The following is a 26,842-nucleotide window of genomic DNA, read 5'->3' on the forward strand; positions in this document are numbered from 1 at the left end:
GAGTGTTAAATGGGTGAGGAGCAGAGGTTCCCCATGAACATCCTGTTTGGTGGAGGACACCACTCCTGTGGGTCACTCCTATTTTCCCCATCACCTTCCTGCTTCCAAATCTGTAACTGTGATTCTGGGGTTTCCTTTTAGAGAACAGAGGATTATGGGAAATGGCATGTTTCTCTATTACAGAGTCTGGACATCCTGGCATTGGACAATATTCTCCCATGTCCTTAACAGTATCTGCCATACCGAATCTATAGAGGGCACCGCTGAATATGGTCTCAGTTTTCCCCTCAGGCACATAGGGGACATCTGGGAGTTGCAATTCTGGAATGTAGTGTTTTCTAGAATGGACTGGATGGCTCAATCTGGGAATATCACTGATCTCTGGGAGTTGTGCATACCATCTTCAGGTCCATGTGACGGTGGACGTGAGGTCACTTCATTACAGCTCATTAAAGAAAGCATAAAAAAATGTGAAAAGGAAGTCAATATAATCAATATAATAATTTTAAGTATGCACTCAGATTAATGAGTTTCATGTATGCACTTTGTACATAAATGTTTGGGAAAACTTGTAATTCGCTATTTTGTAATGAAAGAAGAAAACCCATTTAAAAATATTACAGAGAATGTAAGGAAATAATTCCAGGTGCCAGGAAGTGAGATTAATATTAGTATAGAAAATAATAAGAGTTTTGCTGTATGAGACATAATAAGTACTCATTTTTTTTTATTATCAGTGTAGTAACTTTCTTGAAATGAATACGGAAACAGGCTGTAATGTGAATTGGTTGGGATTTGTAATATAAAGAAATGTAGGTATTTGAAAATTCTGCAAATGAATGAATTTGTCACGAAAAGTAATTGACAATAACAAATAAAAAGCATCACAGCAAAAGAATACCACCCAAACCCGCCCTCCCTTTTAGTAAGAAAAACAAGAAATGTTGTTAAAAGACAAGAAAAACTTTATTTTTCAACTTTTGTCATATGTAGATAATTCCATCCAGGTTGCAATGATTTACGTAGCTCTTCAACATCTATAGAAAGTAGAAAGTGGGATAGGAGCACAACTTATCTCTAAACAAGTGTAAAACTAAAATTATACTTGAATGGTCCTGTGAACATAATGTAATGTAATTAGTCTTTTGTGTAGCGCCTTTATCCCATTGGTATGGCCTCCAACTGCTGTACGTGACATCCTCTGGGGACCGTAGTCCAAGGTTTGAGAGAGTGGAACAGAGGATATTAGAGTGTGTGTGTGCATTTTAGCCAAAGCGAATTTGGGTAGTGGTGGCCAAGTCCCTACTAGCTACCCATATCGAGCTGGAAAGTGGATGGGTGCTTTAAATTTTATAGAAGAGTCTGCAAGAGTAAAATAGACATTATGTGTCCAGCTAGACTAAATTTGTGTCCTGGGGATAGCTGCATTCTAATGGTAGAGTTGTTGTGCGATATGTCGTAGGGTGTGATGTATGGTTGCGGGTCATTGTCCTTGCCATCGGCTATCTTCCATAAACAGGGAGTGTGCTACGTACCCATGGGCTCCGGCTGGCTTTGTTGATTTTGTGGATGTGACATTGACTCTCTCCAGTGTTCTACTTGAAATTGTACTATTATTTTTACTGTTATTTGGAGATATCATGGAAGTTCTTTGCTGCCTTGGCCATCTTGAGGTGGTTGCCTAGCTCAGGGGGTAGTGTGTTTCAGGGGGCCATGGGAATAACCATGTCTTGAGGGCCTTCTGAAATGCCAAGTGGTCCTCTATGTGTCAGATTTTAAGCAGCATTGAATTCCCGATAGTGGGGGCATGGACAGAGAAAGAGGAGCCTCCTGTTCTAGTCGATTTGAAGCTGGAGATTGCAAGGAGGAGTGCAGTGCTTGGATGCAAGTTTCTGTTGGGTAAGTAGCGGGTGATTTCTGTTCAAGGAATGTTGGTCCTGTCTTGTGGAGGGCACAGTGTGTGATGCACATGGATTTGAAGGTGGCCCATCATCTGACTGGGAGCCAGTGGAGGACATGGAGAGCGGGTGTGATGTGCTTTCCAGGGCCGAGGCCAAGGAAGAGCCTGGCTGCTGAGTTCTGCATCCTTTGGAGCTTTCTGAGTTGGTAAGCAAGTGTGTCTAGGTAGAGGGAGTTGACATAATTGAGGCGGGAGAAGACAATGGACAAGACAGCAGTGACTCTGTGGGGGGTAGGAGAGGTAAGGCAAGATGTGTCAGAGTGCAAAGGTGTAGGTAGAAAGATTTGGACAGTGTTAATGTGGTGTTAGAGTGTCACTTCAGCGTCCATGATGCAACCCATGATTTTTACTGTGGTGGCAATAACAGGGGGAGGGGCCTAGGGAAGAAGGCCAGGGGGAGATTTGGGGGAAGAAAGTTGTCATGCCGCAGAGCAGGATTTCTGTTTTGCCGAGATTGAGGAGGAGGTGACTGGCCATCATCCACTGATCGATGTCTGTGAGGCAAGAAACGATGCCAAGGTGGGGGGTGGAGGTGAACTTGGGGGATCTTAAAGATGATTTGGGTATCGTCTGCATAGTTGTAGCACATGAGGTTGTGTGAGTTGATAAGTGCGGGGAGTGGCCTCATGGGCCTCATGTAGAGGTTGAACAGAAGAGGTTATAGGCATGCACCTACCGGGAGAAGAGGTCCAGGTGAAGGGAGGGAGGTGGGTAATTTGGTATCTGTTGGCAAGGAATGAAAACATCCACTTTAGTGCTGCGTCCCTTATGCCGAGGGAGTGGAGTCTCTCAATGAGGATGCTGTGGTCGATGGTGTTGAAGTCAGCTGAGAGGTCAAGGAGTATGAGAGCAGCACAGTACTCTATGTCTGCTGTGCTTTTGAGGTCATCCCATATGGAAACAAGGGAAGATTCAGTTCCATTGAGGGCTCTGAATCCAGACTGTGCAGGGTTTAGAAGGTGATTGGATTCAGTGTAGGAGGAGACCTGGATTTAGGCCGTTCGGTCAGTGAGTTTGGCTAGGAAACGTGTGTTAGAAATGGATCTGTAGTTGGCTGGAGGGAGTGGGTCAACTGAAGGTTTCTTGAGGAGGGGTTTGACATATGATGTTTTGAAAACTGTCAGGAAGGTGCCTGAGGTGAGACAGGAGTTAAGGATGGTTCTTCCAATGTCACCTGGACAGGTGGAGGTAAAGATTTCTTTGAGGAGGGTAGGAGAGCATGGGTCTCTCTAGCATTCGGACAGCTGCTGGTTAGCAGTTTAAGGAATTCGGGTCTAGAGATGGGGGAGAAATAGCAGAAGATCGGGAGGGAGGGGTGCAGGTTGGAGGGTTCAAGTGGGCGTGGCGGAGGTGGGGATGGGAGTGCTGCTATTTTCGTGGCGATGGTGCAAGTGCTTTCTAGTGCTCTTCTGGAACTGATCCGAGAGGCCATTACAGAGAGATTGAGAGGAGTGTGGGGGAGGGGGGTCAAGGAAGGGACATGAATTCTGTGATGTCTTGTGGAGTTCTTTGCCGCTGTTACGTTAGTGATTCTGCCTCCTTAAGAGGATTTTTTTGCCTTCCGGATTTTGGCTTTGTAGATATGGGTTTGATGGGCGTAGGCTGTTCTGTTATGGGGAGATGCGTTGGCCCGCCATCTGTGTTCAAGGGAATGATTGAGAGTTTTGAGGGATTTGAGCAGAGGGTTGAACCATCTTGGTGAGGGACCTTGTCTATTGGAGGTTGGTCTTGAGGGGGTGAGAGGTGTGAAGGTGTTGGAGAGCCATAGATCGAAGTGGCTGATGGACGGTATTCCTCCTTCCACTGGTAGGGCGGGGAGGGAGGAGAGCAGGGCTTCAGCTAGGTATGGGATTACTAAGACTTTATCCCATAGCGGGATGCGGGTGGAAGATCCAGTGTTAACCATGCGTGAGTGGGGGATAGGTGACCGGAGTGAGAATGGAACGGCTGCGTGGTCCGTCCATATGAGTGGATGTGGGGGGAGCGTGGAGATAAGGTTGGTGGAGGTGAAAACTGCAAAACTGAATTATAGTATGAATTACACTCTTATTTGTGAGTAAACAGCTCTAAAGGTCTAAATTGAAAACAATATAGATAACGCTGTTATGACTCTGAACATGGATATAACAGCAAATGGCATCATCCTCTTTAAGTGCTAACACATAAACAACTTCACGCCATAGGTGGAAGGAGTTAGGGTAATCTATATGTGTAAGTATTCTGAGAAAAGAAATTGAGGTCTAGGGCTTTGGCCAATAGACTAGAGGACATGTCATCGCAGAACTAGCCTTTTTGACTAAATACCTGCTGAAATTGCAGAGATTACACTGGTACCTGAGGCCAATATGGGTTGCAAATCAGTGTAAGCAATGTATCATATGTTCATATGTTGTGATCATATTTTCATATGTTGTGAAAATAGGGTAATCAAATACAAAAACAATCTACTCGATATGGCATGTAGCAAACATATGCAAGAGGTTCTTCTACCTGCCATGTTTTGGCAGAACACCAACAAAGGAATTATACAAATGTAAACAGAACAACTAGGAAGCCTTTCAACAGAGTGATAATCACACCAACAATCTCATTGCAAAGAAATAGGAAAACTCCCAGTTAAGTAGAAAAAATGATCTTTCTTGAATCATGGAAGTATTTATGATGTGACACCTTGCAGGTCGACTTCCTGGAGCCAGATTACAGAAACGCAGCACCAGTGCAAGTGCAAAGTGTCAGAGTATTAGCACCAGGGCAAAGTTTGCCCTATTTCTAAAAAACACTGGGACATATTACAAAACCATTGCACCATGACAAGGGCAGTTTCACATGTTATAAGCACCAGGACACAAATTACCTTAGTTATGTTCTTTAATGTTATGTTGACTTGTACCGCACACCGTTACCACCACAAAGGTGGTCTCCAGGCGCTCTAGTGCAAAAAAGGTTCATTTTTACTCCATTTTTGCACCAGCGCAAACTTTGCCCTAGTGCTACTCTGTATTAGTACCCAGGAGGGACAATCAGATTGAAACAATCGATCTGATTGGCCCTCTCCGGGTCATTAACAGCCCGACAAAGACTTACCTGCTCTCATCCCACATGCCGCGCATCGTGTTCTTCCTTCCCTTTCTGCGACTGGCCGCCATGGAAAGGGAGAAGGGACTACATGTAGTCCCTTCTCCCGATTTCCTGGCGGCTACTTTCTTTGTTTACTTTTTTTGTATCTCTTTTTAATTAATGGCGGCCATAGAAAGGGAGAAAGGACTCCATGTAGTCCCTAGTTCCCGATCAATGGTGGGCATTTGTGTGCTTTTATTTTATTTACTGGAAAAAGACCCTTGGAGGGGGGTATTACAGGTTTCATAATGCCCTGGGGCTTACGTTAAAGCCCTCCCTTTGCTCTGGCTTTTAACTAACACCCTGGGACATTACCAGACCATTAGTGTCCTCCCTCCTCGGATTCTATTGCTTAAATAGTATTAGCACGAGAGCAAACTTTACCATGGTGCAAAAATGCATCGGAAATGTTGATCTTATCGAAGATGTTGTTCTGAAAAACATTGGTGCACCTATTTCATGGTGATTCACCTGAAAGAAACAAGTCCATAACTAGCTCTGAAACATTCTGGAATAATCACGAAGGTCCTACACCAACCATCCAGCGTTCAGAGAAGATCTGAAAAAGGAAACCCTCCTCACCCCTTTCAGCAGCTACTAGCCTGGCCAACTTGTCATGACTACTTGTGGGCTTATTCAAATCTGAAGTGATTCAGGCTTCCATTCCTCCTACTCAAAGGGACTACAACGCCTGACATGATGGTTATCAAACTAGTCAGGGGACAGCCGGCTACGGGCTATTATGAAAACAAGGGACATCCTACATCCACCACTTGAACCATCATGACATGGCCAACAGGTAACACGCCAAGGGACTAGAATAGGAATCATTTTTCAAATGTAAGACTGTCAAATTACTATGTACCTCATTTTCAATCTGCTGTAACGTAAGCAAATGTGTAAAATCCCTGTTTAAGCTATTAGGCATTTCATTTCCGTTAGGGCTCATTTTCATTCATCAGTATGGCAGAGAGGAGGATCTTAAGTTATGGTTTCCCTTGCCCCTTCCTCACCTCCATGCAGATTCTCCATGCATTTGCGCCAACGTTTAGTTTCAAGCTGGCGCAAATGCTGTGAATTCCTTTGGAGCCCGCCTACATTTTACACCAGCAAAAAGCAGGAAGACTCCATCAGTGGTGGACTGGCCTATAGGGAACTCTGGAGATTTCCTGGCAGGCCTCTGCACCCTGGGCCTCTTTTGTGTGGTATTTCCAAATGTTCCCATAGGAAAAGGGTTGGGTTTGCTGAAAATGTGTAATATGGGGCCACTTTGAAAATTATTTCCAGGGCCTCTTTTGGCTTCTATTCCACCCCTGGACTCCATAGGAATCGATTGTAAATACCAACTGCCATTCATACATGGCACGGCAGAGTGCAAAAGGCTGGTGTTCAAGCTTGTACGCCACCTTTTTGCACTTTACTTTTGCACTCCTCTGTGCAAATGTTTCAAATTGCGCAGAGGGGAAAAGTGTAAATGTAGCAGCTCCGCTCTGTGCAAATTACAAGGAACTCGAAAAAGAGCACCTATGAGTCTGCCTGTGTGTGTGTATGCCTACAAACATCGAAAACACACGTGTGACACATGATTCATTTATTTCATGGACATCTTACTTGTATCTTTCTCAATGTAATGGCTCGCCACAAGCAGCAGCTCCTTCTCAAGCGCCTTCAAATCTCGTAAGGCCACGTCATACATGATGTACGCCCCGCGCTGGTCTTGCGAGTGCAGGCAGCCATCTTGTATGGTGTAGAAGTCACCATGGTTCTCCACCTCTGACAGCTCCATGAACTGGGCACTCCGCACCTGCAGGGTGGTAATAGCGCACATTGCACAACGTCACCATTAAAACAAGTACTAGAGGTACCAAAACAGAGTTCAGCCCTGAGGTCAGCCAGCGTATGCGAATGGGTAGGACGGACCCTTGTCCCACACAACTAAACCCCTTAAAAAACAAAATGTCAGCTGTCACAACAGAACATAATAACCACAAATCTGCTAATGAAAAACTGGCCTGCAGAAAATAGCGACTAAAGGAGCTTGTTAATAAGAACATTTGTAATTATCATTTAAATACACAACTTCAAAAGAAAGGAACATGTGCTTACTTTAGCAGCAACACTACGGTACACCCCGTTTTGGCGCCACGGGTTCGCCGCGGGCCGATTCGCCGCGGCCAGTTCGGAGACGGGATGTTTTGGCGCGATGATTGGATGATTCGGTAACACTACAAGTTATGGCTTTTCCCCATTTCCTTGGACAATGTGGTGTAAAATACACTGTTTGGACCCTTTATTATAAACATAAATATTGGGGGTGGGGGTGCATCCAGAGTCCCCTCATAAGCTCCATGGATGGGTGGTGCGCCCCCGCTTTTCTCGGCCGCTTTCTCATATTCACAAGCATTTCTGACATATGTTTGTACATCTTCAACGGACGTGTACAGAAAGATGCCCGAAATGCAATGCTGACTAGCCACATTTATTTTTAAAAATGAAAGGTTGTATTTCTGCGACATTTGCGACACTTTTTCATGCTTTACCCAACCTTGTGGCCTTGATGGGAGGCCTTGAGTAAAACAGATGTTCCTGGTGAATGACTCCCTTTTATGCATGCACACAAATGCACACAAACGTCTACACAAAGTGCCCCCTTGATAGCCGCTCTCCCATTTCGGGGCAGGACATTCCTGTGCGGCCAGTTCGGCGCGGGCTGCCGCGCCGAACCGGCTCCTGCGCCGAACTGGCCGAGCCAAACCGGCTCCTGCGCCTAAATGTCCTGCTCCAGCAACACTACGGTGTCATTTTTTTTTTTACATACGCATATCTTATAGACTTTTGCCATCTAACGGTTGCTTGTGGAATAGGTTTAAACACTTTAAAAACAACAGAGATATGTGCGACGACTCAAGGGCATCTCTCCAACCTCCTGTGACAATGAAAAGACCTGCAAAAAATCTTAGCGAATTGGGCCCTCGATCTGCAGACATTTTGGTGCACTTCTTTCAGAATGAACTCAAGCTTGAATGCAGACACTTAGTTGATCTTAAAGTGGAAGGTGAGGAAAATGTGGAAATGATTTTGAATAAAGGACCAGTGGAAGACAGTTGTTTTTCTTTCCAAGGTTTTCTCTCAGGTTTAGCAATGAAACATACTCTGGGGTCATTTTAAATAGGGCAGAGCTGTAAAACAAGGCGTAAAGGCAAAGTGTAACGTGTTTACACCATGTGGGGGTCAGACTACTGTTCTCCAATTACGCTTACACTTTCACATACACGAGTCCCCATCTGCATTTTCCTCATTTGCATAGCAGAGTGCAAAAGGGGAGGGAAAACAGGCAGCGTACACACCCGTACACCTCTCTTTTGCACTCCACCATGCAAATTGAGCAAACAATGCATGCCATGTACGCATAGAGGCATCCTTTACAATGGATTCCTATGGAGTACGAAAGCATTTTGCTGGTGTAAAAACCTGGTGGACTCCATAGGAATCTCTAGCATTTGCACCAGCATGAAAATCCATGCCGGTGGAAATACTGGAGTATTTGTATGTTGGAGATGAATAGAGTGGCGGCTACGTTCCACCCCTGCTCTCTGCCATACAAATTAATGGAAATGTGGAGTACCGGAAACAAAATGCGTAAAAGCCCGGCATAAGGCTTTTACGTATTTCATTTCTGGTACGCAAGCGCAAAATGAGCTCCCATGCTTTACTGCCCTGGGACAATACTGCTTACATGCCCAAGGTAACGACTGAATGTTAGATGGAGGCATGCAAAATGCACCCATCATATGCAATCCACCCAGATGTATCTGAATTATGCCGAATTGACCAATTCTACGCTTCCCTTGATCTTAACCAATGCTTTCCCCTCTAGCAATGCACACAGTTGGAATTGGCCAAAGGCGCGGCCGCACTCTGCACGCATCTGCTCTCACATATAGAACTCGAATGACAGTCGGCACAACACCGCTGTCATAAGAACGTAGCTACCTTTCACAACAAAAGATTCAAACCGTAGCTGCACACATAATCGTCTATCCTCTTACACACAAACACCCCGATTTCACCAAGGTACCTCACCCCATCCATACACATGCCATTTAGACGTAGGTGGGTAACAGGGTCATGGCCAGGCCCTCATAACCTTTAATGGCCATTATGCACACACGCATACTAGCACCTCCCAACGTTCCCAGACTTTGGATTTCGGTCCCTGTCAGGGCTTTCTACCTACAGCACATTGGGACCATACCCATGGTGAAAGGTGCTATACAAATGACAAAATTACATTAAATTAAATATCACAAGTGCACGACTTCAAAGAACAGCCGAAACATGCAATACTGCTTTAGCAAAGACTCCTAGAAAGAGGATGTTCTTAGCAGAAATCACGGCTCCTGCGACAGAGGGTGCCATGTCATATCTGCCACTGCTGGGCTAAAAGACAGACTGAGATAAGTACATTTTAAAACACACATTGACAAAGCCAATAGTTTCGGCGTTTAGTGTTGTTCTTTGTATTTTACATTTATAAGAACCGCGGTGCAAGGAGGAGAGTGCAACGTTTCAAAGGAGGATGCGATAAGGGGCACGGGTGTGCAGGAGAATAAGAAGGAAGGAGAATAGAGCAAGGGAGGAAACGATTGAGAGAGGGTGCCCTCGATGATGAGCAAGAGGTCATATGAGCGAGTAAGTTAAAGAGTGTGAGGGTAAGAAATAAAGCATCAGTGTGAGAGGAAGGAAGAGGGGGTAGAGAGTGGGGGTGGGGTGGGTGCGTTGTAGAGAGAGTTGGGTGGGTTGGGGTAGAGAGTGTGGGAATAGGGTGGGTGGGCATAGTGTGGGTGGGTGGAGGTAGAGAGTGGTGGGTGGGAGGGGTAGAGAGAGTGGGGGAGATTTGGTTGGGGTGGAGATAGTGGGGATAGAGTGGGAGGGTGGAGGGAGAGTGGGGGAAGGGTGGATCGGGTAGTGTGAAGGCATCACCAAGCAGAACACAGAAGCAGAACACAGACAACAGATTCAGAGTTCAAAATAACATACTGTATTAACTTAAATGTTAGAATGGTTATAACTCTTCCTATAATGAGGTGGGATTTCCTTACCCCAAACCAAACTAAGGGACGTCTGAGTCAAAGAGTTCAACTTAAAAGTCTGTCTGTGTCCAAAACCTATTCTTGCCCTCACAACTACAGTTAACAAATGTGTAGGGATGTCAAAGTCAAAAGAAGCAGTGTCAAACTTGAAGTCCTGAGCTTCTTCCAGCCCACAGCTTACTTTCAGCTCCCTTCCCCAAGCATAAAACAATTCCATAAAACAGCTCAGAGTTACCTGCTCTGGACTCAAGGTAATATAGTCTCAATCAAGACTCGGGGTGCCCTTCCCCAAGCTTCAATCACAATAGTTCAAACACAAAGGAACCTTGAGACTCTGTTCTCCGGCAAAATGTCTCAAATCTCAAGGGTTCCCTTGCCCAGGGTTAATTTTGTTGAGCACCACAAAAAAGGAAAGTATCTTTGTCTTCTTAATTTTGATTTCCACTGTTTAATTAGTTCTACTTGCAAATATTCCCTTTTGTAGCTTTCATACAAGTTGGTTTCACTGTTCTTTCTGTTATTTAAATTTTAAAGTTACACTGTAAACAAATTTCAACACCTTTGTTTTCCTTTATACTTTGAAGTTGCATTCACTCCAGAGCTCCACATACTTTAATTTAAGTGTTCTTTAAAGTTAAATACTTTTGTTTGAGTATACTTTGAAGTTGTATTCATTTCAAAACTCAACATGTTAGGATTTGCTTATTTTTGATATTCCGTTCTCTTTTTGAATTCACAATGTCTTAATTCTCGTTATTTAGAAACCTTTGTTTCGGGGCGGCGCTGTTGCACCCGAAGAAGATGGCCGCCTGATGCTTCGCTCTGTGAGGCACCTTCCTCTCACAATCCTGCCTCGCTGCCTGCATAACACCAATATTCGACCACCCACTCGGACTGCTCGAGGTGTCGGGCGTGTGCTGCCTGAACACCGCCCTTTAACTCACCCCCACTGCGGAGCTACAGCCTTCTGGAAGCGGGCCGGGAGCTTGCGCTCCTCCGGCCCAGCTCTTGGCTCCAGGGGTTTGTGCCTGTGACCCGCGGCTTGAGGCCTGCTGTGGGGGAGGGGTGCTGTGCCACGCTGTACCACCCTCCCCCGCCTTTCGCGGGACCCCGGCGACTCGCGCTGTGCCCTCGACCTCCTCACTGTGACCTGGGGGCCGTCATTGAGACCCAGAGTGAACCGCTCCACTGCCCCTCCCTGGGTGGCGTGCTGCCTTCTACAACCCCTGGGGATCTCGCTGCAGGCCAGCCCTCCAGACGTCCCCGCCTCGAGCTGCCACGGTGAGTCGCTTTGGGGCCCAGCCACTCTCCCGCCCGCCTCGCAGTGCTAATCGACCCGGGCTTCCATCTCCTCGCTCCCGGTGGACTCGAGTGGTGCCTGGACCCCCGTTGCTTGGGCGTGCGCTGCGGTGGCCTTCAGATTTCATTGCCTGCCTCCTCCTGCTTATTGCACTAGGCCCCTGCTTCCAAGGCAAGCGACGGACACTGCTTGGGGGACTGGATGGACGCGGAGACTGGGCTCCCTCCTTCCTAGAACCCTCTGGGTGCTAGCACGCCTGCCGGGGTCGGCCCCCACCCACGGAACTTGCCTCTTCTCCTGCAACATTAACGGGAGATCTTCGCTGTGGAGCTGCACCCATTGCACCCGGTACCGTGGGTTGCCTCCCCTCATCGAGCCACACGTTTGCTGGACCTCCGGTCCCACCTGAATGCACTGCAAATTGTGGCCTCCCACACCGCCTACACTACCAAGTCAGGACTCCTGGTGTCCCTGCTGCCCTCGGCGCCTACTGAACTGGGTGGTTGGCCGCCCCAAAGTTTGACACATACTGTGCCGGCAATCCGCTCTACTACACCAGCACCCAAGGCCTCAGCCCCTTTCATCTCGGCTCCGGAATACTGATCCTTGGGCCCCGGCCCTCTCACGGGACTCTTAGGGCCGTCTGCACCGGTGGGCTCATCCACTGACTACTTGGTCCCACGTGCACCTACTGGCCGGGGAGGCCTCCTCGGCACTTGATCTGTCAGTCATCGGTGATCAGCCCCCCTGTTTTCAATCTGCGACACTACATTCTACCTTGTCATTGAGGCCCTCTGAGTGTCCACGACACCCAGGACAGCCCTATTGTCCCCTCTCCAGTGCCTTGTCCGCTCCCTCGGCCGGCCCCGGATCCCCGGCCACCTTCTGGGCCTAGGCCCACTCTTTACCGGCATCATGACAAAGGGAGCTGGAAAGAAACAATCCTCTATTAACATGTTTACAAAGACCCCGGTGGGACCAATGGCGGAGACGTCGGGTCGGGAACAGCCTGATTCCCAGAAAATAATGGAGTTCATCCCGGAAGGGTTCACTACACTCCAAAGCAAACTGGACGACATGAACGGCACGATATCCTCCATCAAGGCACATATTGAGAGGACCGATGGTCGGGTGGCTGAAATCAAGACTCGAGTGAGCACCACTGAGGACGGCTTGAGTTCCCTCCGGGTGGAGGTCTCCACGCTCTCAGCCCGTGTCACTGAGGTGGAAAAGAAAAATGAGGACCTCGAGTCTCGCTCGAGACGCAACAACCTCTGCATTATCGGTGTACCGGAGGATGGTATACAGGAACCCATGGAGGGCTACGTAGAGGGCATGCTATTACGACTGCTGGACTCCCCAAAACTCTCCCCGCAGTTCGCAGTCGAGAGAGCCCACCGCGCGCTCATGGCAAAACCGAGACCGGGCGCACCACACGGCCTATCATAGCCATAGTCCTAAATGTCCACGATCGCGACGCCCTCCTCAGGGCGGCGAGGGCCAAGGGAGAACTTCTTTTGGGTGCGGCCAGGATCCACCTATACCCTGACTTCTCGGTGGCGGTCCAGCGTGAGCGCAAAACCTTCCTGGCGGTGAAGAGGAGGCTGCGAGACTTGCAGGTCAAATATGCCATGCTATATCCCGCCAAATTGAGAATTGAACATGCAAACCGGGTGTACTTCTTCACGATTCCGGAGGAGGCCTCCAGGTTCATTGATGAACAATTCCCTGGCTGACCCCAGTTGCAACATACATTGTTAATGTTTGGTTCCCTATCGCTTGTGCTCACGTACTGCGACATTGATTTACTACAACATAGACTAACTGTTGAGCAGATGATGTTGGGAACCGTTCCAGAATTCACCTAGCACCATGACATGCCCTTATTAGGTATTGTTGTACCCACACATCGTCATGATCCGATAGCGTGCATAAATCCGGGATGAGTGGTTTCCCTGTCTCCCTATGGTGCCACCGTGCCTTGCTAATCCGGAGAGATCCCTGCCCGGGTGATACTCTATACCATCACTAGGCACCACGATATCCTCATATTGCCTCCCGGTTCGGAGCATCGCCGCCAGGCCAGCTCACAGGCCCCTCAGGCGTTGATGCCATTGGTTTGGATTTGGTTGTTTGGTTATGGGGTCGTCATTCCTCAATTTGGGGGAGGGATGTGAGTGGGGGTGGGGGGTCCAGGGTTATTTGTTAAAAATGACTTGGAACACACAGTTAGGGTAGAGTACGGGGCGTCATGAAACCGATGGTATTGCAGACCTAACCAAGCTGTGCACGGTCCACGGGGGGCACCCCTCCATTTACTTGCAACTCCCAATGGCTGCCCCGGACCCATTTAGTGAAGACACCTTGACATTTATGAGCTGGAATGTGCAGGGGCTGGGGAACCACAAGAAAATGAGACTACTACAGCTCCAGGCCCAGCGCCATGGGGTTAAAGTTCTGTTCCTACAAGAGACACATGCCCGTACTGAGTTCTGTGAAAAGTTTGCTAAAATATGGGGTCCTCAAAGGTATTATACCAACTACTCCACCCAAAGCCGTGGGTTCATGACCCTTATTCACAGGACCCTTAAGTTTAGCCCCATAGCCATGTTGATCGACCCCAAGGCAGATACGTACTACTCCATGGTTTCTTGCAAAGCAAAGAGGTGGTCCTGCTAAATATTTATGGCCCCAGCATTGATGATCCAGACTTTTATCTACACCTCACGTCTCTCCTTGATAGTTTCCCGTTGTTACCAATCCTTTGGGGAGGTGATTTCAACACAATATTCGACGTAGACCTTGACAGATCGGGCTCTCGACCCCGTCGGCTTACTAAAGCTGCCTACTCTACACTTTTGTCTCTCCCCCACCTGGCCCTTGTAGATGCGTGGAGGCTCCTTTATCCCGACTCTTGCTCTTACTCCTTCTACTCCTCGGTGCAAGACTCCTATTCCCGAATTGACAGGTGGCTGGTGTCTGATATACTCATAAGGAGTGTATCTTCCCTTGCGATCCTACCCAGAACCCTTTCTGACCACTCACCGGTGACCATCACCATGTGCTGGGGTCCAGACCGTGGTCGGACCAGACACTGGAGAATTAAACCACACTTCCTTCTCGACTCTGTTTTCAGCTCTGAGTTGGAGTCGGCGATCGAGGAGTTCTTCGAGATCAACACCAACTCTGTGTCCTCGCAGGCCACCATTTGGGAGTCCTTTAAAGTCTATATCAGAGATATTGCCCTCTCCAAGGAAAACGGTATCCTTAAAACTATCCGAAGGGAAATTGCCGAATGTGAGGCCACTTTGTCCACACTGGAAGCCCAATGCGCGCTACACCAAACTCCCGAAATCCTTGCGTCAATCGGAGTAGAACTGGATACTTTCCGTTCCTTTGCGGACCGCGAACTGAGGTTCCTGGACAGTCCAGGCCTTGCGAGGAAATATGGCGAGGGTGAACACCCGAGCCGCCTCATGGCTAGACTCCTTCACCGAGAATTTGGCGCCCCTCCCATCCCCGGGATAGAAAGACCTGACGGATCCCTGGCTACTTCACCCCAAGATATTAATTCCGAATTCCTCTCCTTCTATGAATCACTATATGCCCAAGTGGACAGTGCCACGACATCGGAAATCGACGCATACTTAGATAATCCCCCCCTCTCGTCCCTTTCCCCTGAGACTATTGGCTCCCTTGAGAATCCATTCACACCTGAGGAGTTCTCGGAAGCTATAGACTCGCTTTCCTCAGGTAAATCCCCGGGTTCGGATGGAATCCCCGTCGAATTTTACAAACATTTCAAATCACTTCTGCTTCCACACTTGGTGGCCCTCTGGGAGGAGTCCCTGGAAGTGGGTCAGTTCCCCCCCTCGCTCTGCGAAGCTATAATAACTGTTTTGCTAAAACCTGGTAAACCCCCCACTCAATGCAGCTCCTACCGCTCACTTTCACTCATCAACTGCGATGTTAAGATCTATGCCAAACTACTTGCCTTACGTCTCGCGCCCTACATGCCACACATCATTCACCCTGATCAGGCGGGATTTATTCCTGGATGATCCACCTCCCTGAACCTGAGGCGCCCGGATGTCCACGCAATGGCCGCGATACTCGATATGCAAAAAGCTTTCGACTCCGTCTCGTGGAAGTACCTTTGGCGGGTGCTTGATAAATGTAAATTCGGCCCCACCTTCCGTTCTTGGGTCAGGTTACTCTACTCCAATCCTGTGGCCAGAGTTCGTACCGAAGACCGATGCTCTCCCCTCTTCCACATAGCTAGAGGTACGAGACAGGGCTGTCCCTTTTCCCCCTTAATCTTCGCCGTGGCGATGGAGCCATTTGCGGACATGCTTTGCCAATGTCATGCACACAGGGGCCTGCGTATCGCCGGTTCGTCGGACATAGTTTCCCTATACGCCGACGACGCCCTCCTTTTCATCCGCTCCCCGGATATTAATCTAGCCCCGATCTTGGAGGATGTTGTCCTCTTTGGCCGAATCGCAGGCCTCAAAGTGAATTGCTCTAAATCCACCCTGTTTCCACTCACTGCCAGTACACTCCCTCACGCTGATGCCTTGGGATTCACATGGGCCCAATCTGTCTTTACCTACCTGGGCATTGTGGTGTCACGTCAGACTGAACAGGTCTTTGAGGAGAACTACCAAAAATATCTCACAAATCTCACAGTACAGTAACAAGATTGGAGCAAACTCCCGCTCTCAGTGGCACGCAGGATAGGGATTCTGAAGATGGTGGTGCTGCCCCAGCTCCTATACAGGTTTGCCAACATCCCACTGTGGCTGGGTAATGGGTTTAACACCTTCCTCTGGCACCCGGGCGCGGTCCGGCTTAAACTCAAGACCCTAGCTGCCCCAATGGAGGCTGGCGGCTTCGGGGCCCCTGATTTCCTTAATTACTGGCTGGTGGCGCAACTCCAATATACCACATACTGGTTCAACTCATCAGACCCCCCACCCCATGTCAGACTCGAAAAACTATCAGTAAACGACCGTGACATCCGCTCCCTGGTGATTATGCCCATCCCGATGGTGTCTGATTCACTTGACCCGGTGACCTGTACGTCACCGGCCCTATCCAAAACGTGGCGACTGTTGGACATCACCCACCCCTTTCACAGTAATTTGCCACTTTGGAACTTCCTCCCAGAGGTCCCACGGGTCCCTCCCTCTATTGTTCGCCGGTGGGCTGAGGCGGGATATGAATTTCTCCGGGATGTATTTGATCAGGGCAATTTCATAGAGTGGCCTGACCTCCCTTCATCCTTGAGGCAAAGACCTTCCGTTTGGCTCCAATACTCATCCCTCTGGAAAATCCTTAAACACAAATACCCGAGCTTCCCGGCGTTACCACCTGATGAGCTTGCCATTACGGAACTCTCCTCACCCTCCCCTATAGGGGCAAAGTCTCCAGTCTGTACGCCTTGATACAGACCAGATCGCCCCCCACGCTTTCCAAATTAAAACGCTCCTGGGAGGCCGACCTTGCTCTTGAGATGACCGACGAACGGTGGGCCCACATGTGCTCGTGCATGCATGGGGTTTCCTTCAACTCCCGCTTTAAATTGATCCAATTCAAGATACTCCATAGGTACCACTACACCCCCGCCAGAATGCATCGCATTTCAAATGATCTTTCCCCGAGATGCCCCAGGTGCGGTTATGACAACGCTGACTATATTCACATGCTCTGGTCCTGTCCCCGCCTTACTCAATTCTGGGGCGCAGTATGCTCCACTATGTCAGCGGTCCTTGAACACCCCATCGCCCCGTCCCCGATGAAGTGCCTTTTTCCATGACTTCCCAGAGCTCCACCGTGACTCCAGGAAACTGGCTGGCCTCTGTATGCTACTAGCAGTGCACTCTATCCTACTCTGTTGGCTCCGGCCCACCACACCCACACACGCACAGTGGCTCAGGGCGGTCACATGGGCTTCGGACACAGAGGAATCCTGGGCGGTACAACAGCCCGCCCACTCCAGGCCTAGAGATATCTGGTTAAAGTTTTGTTCATTTATGTCCCCTCCTGACACGGACTCAGACCCCGCATCTCCACCTCCCTCTTCTCGCCCCTCCTCTTCTGACTCCTGAATAGCCTACTTCTTACCCCTGCACTTACCTTGGATGTAACCCCTGTGTGTATAAACTGATCTTTGTATTTGCTCTGTGTACCTGTGCTGCCTGCCTTGTTTTGATTATACATGCCCTGTGTGTTGCTCACCTGTACCTTTGCTGCCAAGTTCAATAAAAAGAAGTTTAAAAAAAAAGAAACCTTTGTTTCAGTTCGGTATTTAATAATTACAGATTTCATTTGTAGTTCAATAGCGCTTTATCCATTGTTCAATATTAGCTTGTTTCACTTAAATTGACTTGCCTGCTGTTCGGAGACCTTCAAAAACATATTTCTTGCCACAAGCGCCCACTCCGATACAAAGTATTCTTAATAGTTTGGTAATTGACAACAAAAAGGACCGGGTCCTTCGAAAATATGCTCAGTTGAGACACATGGCCATTCTGATACAAAGTATTTCTGATTAACAGTCTTCACACGCTTGCGCACTGGGCTTCACTTTCATTAGAAACTCACCAGTCGCTTTGACAGTTGGGGCTGTAGCGTGGATAACATGGCCATCTTTCCTCAGTTTCAGGCCTCAACCTTCTGCCGATCCGATACTCCAGTATTGCTCCTCCAACAATGGGGAACAAGCACCTCGAGCAGGAAGAAAGGGAGCAGCCTTCCTGTCCGGTTCCCTTCAGCTCGCTCAATCGGCTCCAGGGCTTTGCAGCTCTCACGCTACACTTCCATGAACCACCTTTCTCTGGGGTTCCCAGCGTCTCTGTTTCCTGCTCCCATCTCGTTCCCCACTGCTCGCGCCACCCTCCTTGCTGCTTCTGCTCTCTCTCCTGGCACACTCTCTCTCTCTGTGGCTGTCTTCTTCTGCCTTTATTCACCTGCAACCCTCCAACAAGGTGCAGGTGTGCTTCATTTGTTCACCTGACCTTGGTTAAGGGGACGTGCCTGACCCTCACAACTCCTAACCGGCATCTTCCTTGTTCTAGTAGCAGAGTGGTAAAAGAGCATAGTCTTCATTGCTCTTGGTTGCCTCTTCTTCGTCCCAGTACTGTCATGTGTCAATTGGTAAGAAATGAGTGGTACTGGCTTATAACAGCGCATGAATTTTGGGAAAGGGTTGGGTTAGTTTTTAATCGGGAAAGGGGAATATCATGTCTCATCCATGGGCACCTTATTCTTTCTCATACTCCTTCTGGGTCTTTGAGGCTTGTCAATGTTCCTAATGTTTTTCTGACCAAAGAGAATGGGGTGGCAATATTTATTTATTTATTGAGCATTTCTTAGGCGCCTATACTATACAACACAATGGTGTTTCCAGGCACAATAAAGCAAGCGGGGAGGGATCAGGGGACTAAATAAAGTGTCAAAGAAGCAGTAAATATACATTTCAGGTCCTACTAGGCCTTTTGACATTCGGACGTGCAAGTGCTGTGAAGAGAAGTGCAGGAGAAAAAGGGGGCATGGACGGAGGGAGCAAGGTATGGGCAAGTGCTGGTGGCAGCCCGGGAGGGAAGTGCCAAGGGTAGCCAAGGGAGGAGGCCACTGGCTAAGTGCTAGGGCAGAGGAAGACCGGGGGTGGTATGCACAGCCTCAAGGGAGGGGGCTACAAGAGCAGTGCTGTGGAGTAGGAGAGGGTGCTGGAGTCGACTGGGCAGGGGAATGTTAGCCTGTGAGGTTCATGAAGTTCAGGCTGCCAGTCTCAGCAGCAGTGGGGTGATTGGCAGGGAAGGTAAAGAGAGAAAGAGTCATAGAAAAGCAGAGTTTTGCAAAGTTTCCGGAACTTAAGAAGGTCCGGATCATGTCTGAGAGGGGCAGGGAGGCTGTTCCAAAGAGCAGCACCAGCCGAAGAGAGAGACCTTCCACCCACTCTCTGCTTGGAGAAGCAATTGACAAGCAGAGAGTTGGAGTTAAAGGAGCAGATGGCTCTAGCAAGGAAGTATTTAGGGAGAGAAGGTTGGAGATAGGGTGGTCCCAGGCCCCAGAAAGACTTGTGGATGATGCAGAGGGTCTTGAATTTGATCCTTGTGGCCACCAGGAGCCAGTGGAGATATATTAGGGCTGGAGAGATACGGTCCCTGTGCTTGAGGTCAAGGACAAGTCTTGCAGCCCTATTCTGGATTATCTGGAGAGGGCGCAGGGAGAAAAAGGGGAGATTGAGGAAGAGGGTGTTGCAGTAGTCCAGTCTAGAAAGGACCAAAACTCTGGAAACAGTGAGCCTCTGGGGGAAGGTGAGGAAGGGGAGAATGCCTCTAAGGAGGTGAAGCTGGAAGTGGGCCTTCTTGGCATGGTCCAAGATGTGAGGGGTAAAGGAGAGAGAAGAAGACCTGAGTTTTTTGGCCTCACGGGATGGTGAGGGTAGAGGCAACAGATAACCACACACTTGTGGATTCCTCCCGTCCCCTGCACACCCAAAAGATATTGTAAACACAAACAATTAATGAATGATTTCTGTATGTTCAATTCTGTAATTCAAAAATAACGCTTTGCTTGTAACTCTTGTCTTATAAAGAATTCTTTACTCAAAAAAATGTAGATATAAACACTTATTCATTTATGTTAGACCATATACAATAGCAAACTGTTGGTTTTCGAATTTTACAATATGTCACTTTGTTGATCATTTCACAATTCGAAATAGACAATATACAGTGTGACGTTTAATTATTCAATAATAACCCCTCGGGGCAATCTTTTATAGAATAACAATACGTTAACTTGTGTCTCTACACGTTTCGGGGTTTGATGCTCCCCTTCATCAGGAGTTGTCTATTCCCTTCAAAGGTTCTGTAGCTCCATCTATAATGAACAATTTAAATTGTTAAGTTTTAGATTCCATCAATCTATTGTATTTTTACAGTAAATAAAGCGGCGGCCATTTTGCGGCCACTCGCACGCGAGGCTGCAGAATTGGCACTTGGCAGTTGGAGAGACAGAGACTCCTGTCTTATAAGGTAAATGCTGGAGACAGAATATAGAGTTTTACATGTACTAGGACATTGATTTCAGTTCACCCCCCTTTTCTCTAAGAGGATAATATAGTGATAAAGGAGTTTTTTCCCTTAGAACTGAAGGAGAGTTTTCTGATGAACCAAATTCCGAATAGTGATCACGAAGGGCAATATTCAGCCAACATTAATTTATCAACAACCAAGTAGATAGGTAAGAAATGAAGTCTCTACAATCTTTGTATTGCAATAACATGGGAGACTGTTTATCACAAATTGTGAAATTTATTTACAGAACGGTCCACACATTCAGATAATCAAAAGGGCAGCATTGGTACTAGGAGGGACCTAATTGCATCATCAAGGGCAGCTTACTGCACAAGCAGTGGTGAGATTCCAAACAGAAGTGGGAGACCCCATTGGAAGTGTTCCACAGGTGAATATTTTAATGGATCTAACTGAAGAAGTTAACATGTTAAAATCTGGATACCCATCAGGGTATATATTTTTAACTGGATTAGTGTAAATGGGTGGAGCTATCCTTATTTATTTTGTATTGTTGTCATTGAGTTGAACAGGCAATTTTCTGAATTAGTGAAAAACCGTACTGAATTAGTTAAAATCACTTAGTTAATTATGAGATCATAATTAGAGTGACAGTAAATAACAATAGAATGATGGAATCTCAAACTTAACAATTTAAATTGTTCATTATAGATGGAACTACAGAACCTTTGAAGGGAATAGAAAACTCCTGAAGAAGGGGAGCATCAAACCCCGAAACGCGTAGAGACACAAGTTAACGTATTGTTATTCTATAAAAGATTGCCCCGAGGGGTTATTATTGAATAATTAAATGTCACACTGTATATTGTCTATTTCAAATTGTGAAATGATCAACAAAGTGACATATTGTAAAATTCGAAATCCAACAGTTTGGTATTGTATATGGTCTAACATAAATGAATAAGTGTGTATATATACATTTTTTTGAGTAAAGAATTCTTTATAAAACAAGAGTTGCAAGCAAAGCGTTATATTTGAATTACAGAATTGAACATACAGAAATCATTAATTAATTGTTTGTGTTTACAATATCTTTTGGGTGTGCAGGGGACGGGAGAAATCCACAAGTGTGTTGTTATCTGTTGTCTATATTGTATACAACCTAGTGTCAGGGTTTGTTTTCTCCCCGGCCCCTCACTACTAAATTTACACTTTATCAAATTGCAAGGAATAAGAGGAGTGCACTGTGATAATAAATTGGCTAGAGATTTCATGGTGAGGGTAGAGGGCCAAAGGATGGCAGCCAGAGGTTAGGAGGGAAACAGGGGGCAGGTGTCCCAATAAGAAAGATCTCCATCTTACTGGCATTAAGACAGAGGTCATTAGCTTCACACCATGCCTGGATAGCGTAGAGACAATCGGGGATGAGAGGGGAGGAAGAAGAGGTAGTAGAAGGAAGTTTGAAGGAAAGCTGTGTGTCATCAGCATAACACTCGAAATGAGGAGAGAAGGAGGAGATCATGTAAGCAAGAAGGGTGAGATAGATATTGAATAGCCATGGCGATAGGATAGAGCCTTGGGGCTGCCACAGGTGGAGAGTGAAGTGGTGGAGGAGAAAGGGCCCGGCAGCAACTGGGAGGGGTGGTTAGTGAGGAAAAAGGTTAGCCAATCCAGTGCCCAATGCGTGATGCCGAGGGTATCATGAAGCCGTTTTATGAGGATAGAATAGTTGACCGTGTCAAAGGCAGAGGAGAGATCGAGGAGAATGAGAACAGCAGGAGGATTCCCACAAAGGTTTCTCGGAGTAAGGGTTCCTCATGAAATAAATAGAAAGTGGAAATACCACGTCTCACCTGAGCACACTTCCTTCCCATTCCCCCAAGAACCCTCCACCCAGGAGATCCTCCCTCGCTTCTCCATCCCCAAGGTCAGGATCCAAATGTGATGGCCTTTCCCTGGCCACCTTTACAGAGGATCCAATGGAAATAGATGTGAGGACACCCTCAGGTTTCTCAAAGTAGAGAGCGTGGGAGTAGAGTAGGTCGGGCAGAGAGAGTGGCAGTATGGTGGATGGATGGGATAGAGAGTGGAGGTAGGGTCAAAGGGTGGGGGTAGAGAGAGTGGAAACAGGGTGTGTGGCGACAGAGAGATTGGGGTTAGGGTGGATGGGGTAGAGACATTGGGGGTTAAGACAGTGGGGATAGGGTGGGTGGGTTAGACAGAGTGGGGTTCGGGTGGATGTAGGGTGGGTGGCTGGAGAAAGAGAGAGTGGGGGTAGGATGGGTGGGGGTAGAGTGTGGGGGGATGGTGGATTGTAGGATGGATGGGTTGGGTTGGAGAGAGTGGAGGTAGAGTGAGGGTGAGTAGAGAGTGGAGGTAAGCTAGGTGGGTTTGGGTAGAGAGATTGGAGGTAAGCTAGGTGGGTTTGGGTAGAGAGAGTGGAGGTAGGGTGGGTGGGTTCAGTTAGATAGTGGAGGTATTGTCGGTGAGTGGGGGTAGTGAGAGTGAGACAGAGAGAGAGAGAGAGAGAGAGAGGGAGAGAGAGAAAGAGAGAGAGCTTAGACATGTGAAATTCTGCCAGTGGGAGCAGCCCCACCTCCTTCAGCACTCTCATCAGAGGTTATGGCACTGAGTTGCATCTCTTGCCATTCCATAATTTTCTGGATCATTTCCAATGTTGTACCTTAAGCAGGTAAACCTCTCTCAGTACACATCTTTCTCAATGGTTCTGATCTAGAAGCATTTAAGGTTATACAGGTACTTGTTTCTATTATATTATATATGTCTATGACCTTTACAGTTATCACTACAAAGTCACTATGTGTCCTGGGTAGGGTAATCTGAAATGCCTTCATTAGTGTGCAACACTGGATACCTTTAGTCCTATCCCACCACTGTAGACCAATTTGTTAAGACGGATTTCTGAACTCTGACCTGGTGGGCAGAGGATCAGAAGGCCAGCCTAGTTTCTTGGAACATGGTAACCTTCTGGACAAGCCAGACCAATCAAGGTAGTATTGGCAGCGGTCATGACTAGGTCTCAGGAGGGGTCAGGGTGACTGAAAGACCTCAATGAGCACACAGAGTAAACGAAACTTACAAATCACTCCCACTTAGATACATATATATATATATATATATATATATATATATATATATATATATACTAAAAATACAAATACATTTATTTCAAGGCCTTTGAGTTTCAACACACAAATAAAATCACAGTAATACTTCTAAGCCAACACAATCCTATCAATATACATATATACAAGACCAAATGGGCCTAAAGGGTTAATGCACAAAATTTGTCCACAACCTAGAATGGGAAGGAAGCAGGTAGTGCAAATAGTCTCTAGGCAGTTCTGCATCAAACACAATCGTAACTGAAAGCCAGTCCAATCCGTAAAATGAGGGTAGCCTAGTGCTCAAATGTACTTGCGATGCTGGCGCACGCGGAAGTGCAGATGGACGAAACAGGGTCTTTTGTAGGGGCTGTATCAGCTCAGGAAGGTGGGTGAGGTGATGCAGAATAGGTTCCCACTATTCGTGGAGGGTCTCCCCTTGAGGGCAGAGCAGGTTCCAAGAGTTGGGAATAGTTTGCTATTTCGCAATAGCAGTGGCAAGAAGAGGGGCCCTCTGGGGCCACTCGTGCATAAAAATGGATGGATGCGCTAGGGGCCACCGGTAAGGGTTGCAATTACTCACCGACCCCCGGCGCACTCTGGACCAAACTTCGGCAGTCAAGTCCACTTTGTTGTAGGTTCAAATGCGGCAATCTCACGACTCTGCGGCTTTCAGCGACGAAGTTACAGCGTTGATTCCCAAACAGGACAGTGGCGATTTCTCTGCTCCTGGTGGATGGATCAGGCCAGTTCCACTGTAGCAGGCTTCAGGGCACAGAGGAGCACAGCTGCAATTACTTTGCAAAGTTTGTCACCACGGCTGGGCGACACGGTAGTCGCGTGTACTCCGGTTCGGGTGCTCTCTCTTTACTCCAGGCTTGGGAACGCCAAGTGTACGAAATTCGGTGTGAGAGTGCCGTGAACACAGAGCTTGCGATGTACCAAGTTTCAAGGGCCTCCTCGAAACGGCGGCGGTATAAGAGCAAAGGTCCTGCACAAGCTGGTCAGACCACTGGTGGGCCAGGGACACTTCCGAGAAGGCTTACTTGCAGGGTTTGATGAAGGTGCCGAGAATAGTTGGCCCCACTATTCCAATGGGTTGAAATGTCTTTGCAGACCTTCTAGGACGACCAGGTGCAGAGGGGTCCTGTGGGACAACAGCAGGCTCAGGGTGCCAAACCTTCCAGCGGGTCACCAGCGGTTCCTCGACTCGGCTTCTTAGTTTCAGGATACTTGGATCCTATCCTTCGTTCAGTCAGAACTCCAGAGATTGACATGGAATGGGTGTTTGGAGCCTTCTCTTATCCAAAATCTCTTTTGCGCCAAAATGAAGAGGACCAATGGGAGATCTGCTCACATACATGCATACCATACGTGGGCCAATCATGCACCACGGTGGTCCCAGGCATTCACAGCACACCAGACCGTCTGGCACCCAGGATGTGTATTGGAACCAGACAGTCCAGGACACATCCTGGAAGCACACACACAAGGCATGCAGAAGCCCACAAAAGCTTGGCGTTTCGCGGGAGAGTGCATGCCCAAATAAGGACTGACCCGGGTCAGCTCGACCTGGGGAAGGTGAAGGGGCATGATGGCCAAAGGACAGGACAAAGAACCTCGTGGCATGGCCATTTTGGAGCCAGGCCACCTATTCGTGCCAAATGCGGTAACCACAGTATACCTTGCAGGAAAGGGTTAAAAATACATGAAAAGATAAGCTCCCACCAGCCTTGTCCAAGGCACATCTGCACTTCTCCTAAATAATCTGGGAGAGAGTGGAGGTAGGGTGGGTGGGTAGTAGAGAGAGAGTGGAGGGAGGGTGGGTGGGTGGTAGAGAGTGGAGGTAGGTTGAATGTGTGGGTTGTAGAGAGAGTAATAGTAGAGTGGGTGGGTAAAGGTACAGCGAGTGGAGGTATGTTGGGCGGGTGGAGGTAGAGAGAGTGGAGGTTTGCAGAGAGTGGAGTTAGGGTGGGTAGGTGGGTTGCAGGGAGAGTGTAGGAAGGGTCAGTTAGGGTCGAGAGAGTGGAGGTAGGGTAGGTGGGTTGAGGTAGAGACAGTGGAGGTAGCATGGGTGGAGTAAGAGAGAGAGTGGAGGTTGTGTGGGTGGGGATAGAGTGTGTTGGGGTAGAGTGAGTTTTAAATAGAGTGGTGGTAGGGTGGGTGGGTAGATAGAGTGGAGGTAGGCTGGGTGGGAGCAGAGAGAGTGGAGGCAGGATGGGTGGGTGGGGGTAGAGAGAGTGGAGGCATTGGGGGTAGAGAGAGTGGAGGCATTGGGGGTAGAGAGAGTGGAGGCATTGGGGGTAGAGAGAGTGGAGGCATTGGGGGTAGAGAGAGTGGAGGCAGGGTGGGTGGGTGGGGGTAGAGAGAGTGGAGGCAGGGTGGGTGGATCGGGGGTAGAGAGAGTGGAGGCAGGGTGGGTGGATCGGGGGTAGAGAGAGTGGAGGCAGGGTGGGTGGGTGGGGGTAGAGAGAGTGGTGGCAGGGTGGGTGGGTGGGGGTAGAGAGAGTGGTGGCAGGGTGGGTGGGTGGGGGTAGAGAGAGTGGTGGCAGGGTGGGTGGGTGGGGGTAGAGAGAGTGGTGGCAGGGTGGGTGGGTGGGGGTCGAGAGAGTAGAGGCAGGGTGGGTGGGTGGGGGTCGAGAGAGTGGAGGCAGGGTGGGTGGGTGGGGGTCGAGAGAGTGGAGGCAGGGTGGGTGGGTGGGGGTCGAGAGAGTGGAGGCAGGGTGGGTGGGTGGGGGTCGAGAGAGTGGAGGCAGGGTGGGTGGGTGGGTGGGTGGGGGTCGAGAGAGTGGAGGCAGGGTGGGTGAGTGGGGGTAGAGAGAGTGGAGGCAGGGTTGGTAGAGAGAGTGGAGGCTGGGTGGGTGGGTGGGGGTAGAGAGAGTGGAGGCTGGGTGGGTGGGTGGGGGTAGAGAGAGTGGAGGCAGGGTGGGTTTGTAGAGAGAGTGGGGGCAGGGTGGGTGGGTGGGTGGGGGTAGAGAGTGTGGAGACAGGGAGGGTGGGTGGGGGTAGAGAGAGTGGAGACAGGGAGGGTGGGTGGGGGTAGAGAGAGTGGCGGCAGGGAGGGTGGGTGGGGGTAGAGAGAGTGGGGGTAGAGAGAGTGGAGGCAGGGAGGGTGGGTGGGGTAGAGAGAGTGGAGGCAGGGAGGGTGGGTGGGGTAGAGAGAGTGGAGGCAGGGAGGGTGGGTGGGGGTAGAGAGAGTGGAG

At 48.5% G+C, this 26,842-nt stretch overlaps 1 protein-coding gene across 1 annotated transcript in view; it reads right to left on the reverse strand.

Moving 5' to 3' along the window:
* The window catches only part of LOC138452878 (uncharacterized), a 337,850-nt gene that overhangs the window by 236,426 nt on the left and 74,582 nt on the right, over window positions 1-26,842 (reverse strand). Inside the window, exon 7 of the mRNA XM_069605225.1 lies at window positions 6,689-6,881. Within this exon, the coding sequence (XP_069461326.1) occupies window positions 6,689-6,881 (193 nt within the window). The remainder of the gene's footprint in view (window positions 1-6,688; window positions 6,882-26,842) is intronic.

This window comes from Ambystoma mexicanum, chromosome 4p, assembly GCF_040938575.1.
Source record: "Ambystoma mexicanum isolate Mex_15411 chromosome 4p, UKY_AmexF1_1, whole genome shotgun sequence".
Taxonomy (NCBI): Eukaryota; Metazoa; Chordata; class Amphibia; order Caudata; family Ambystomatidae; genus Ambystoma; species Ambystoma mexicanum.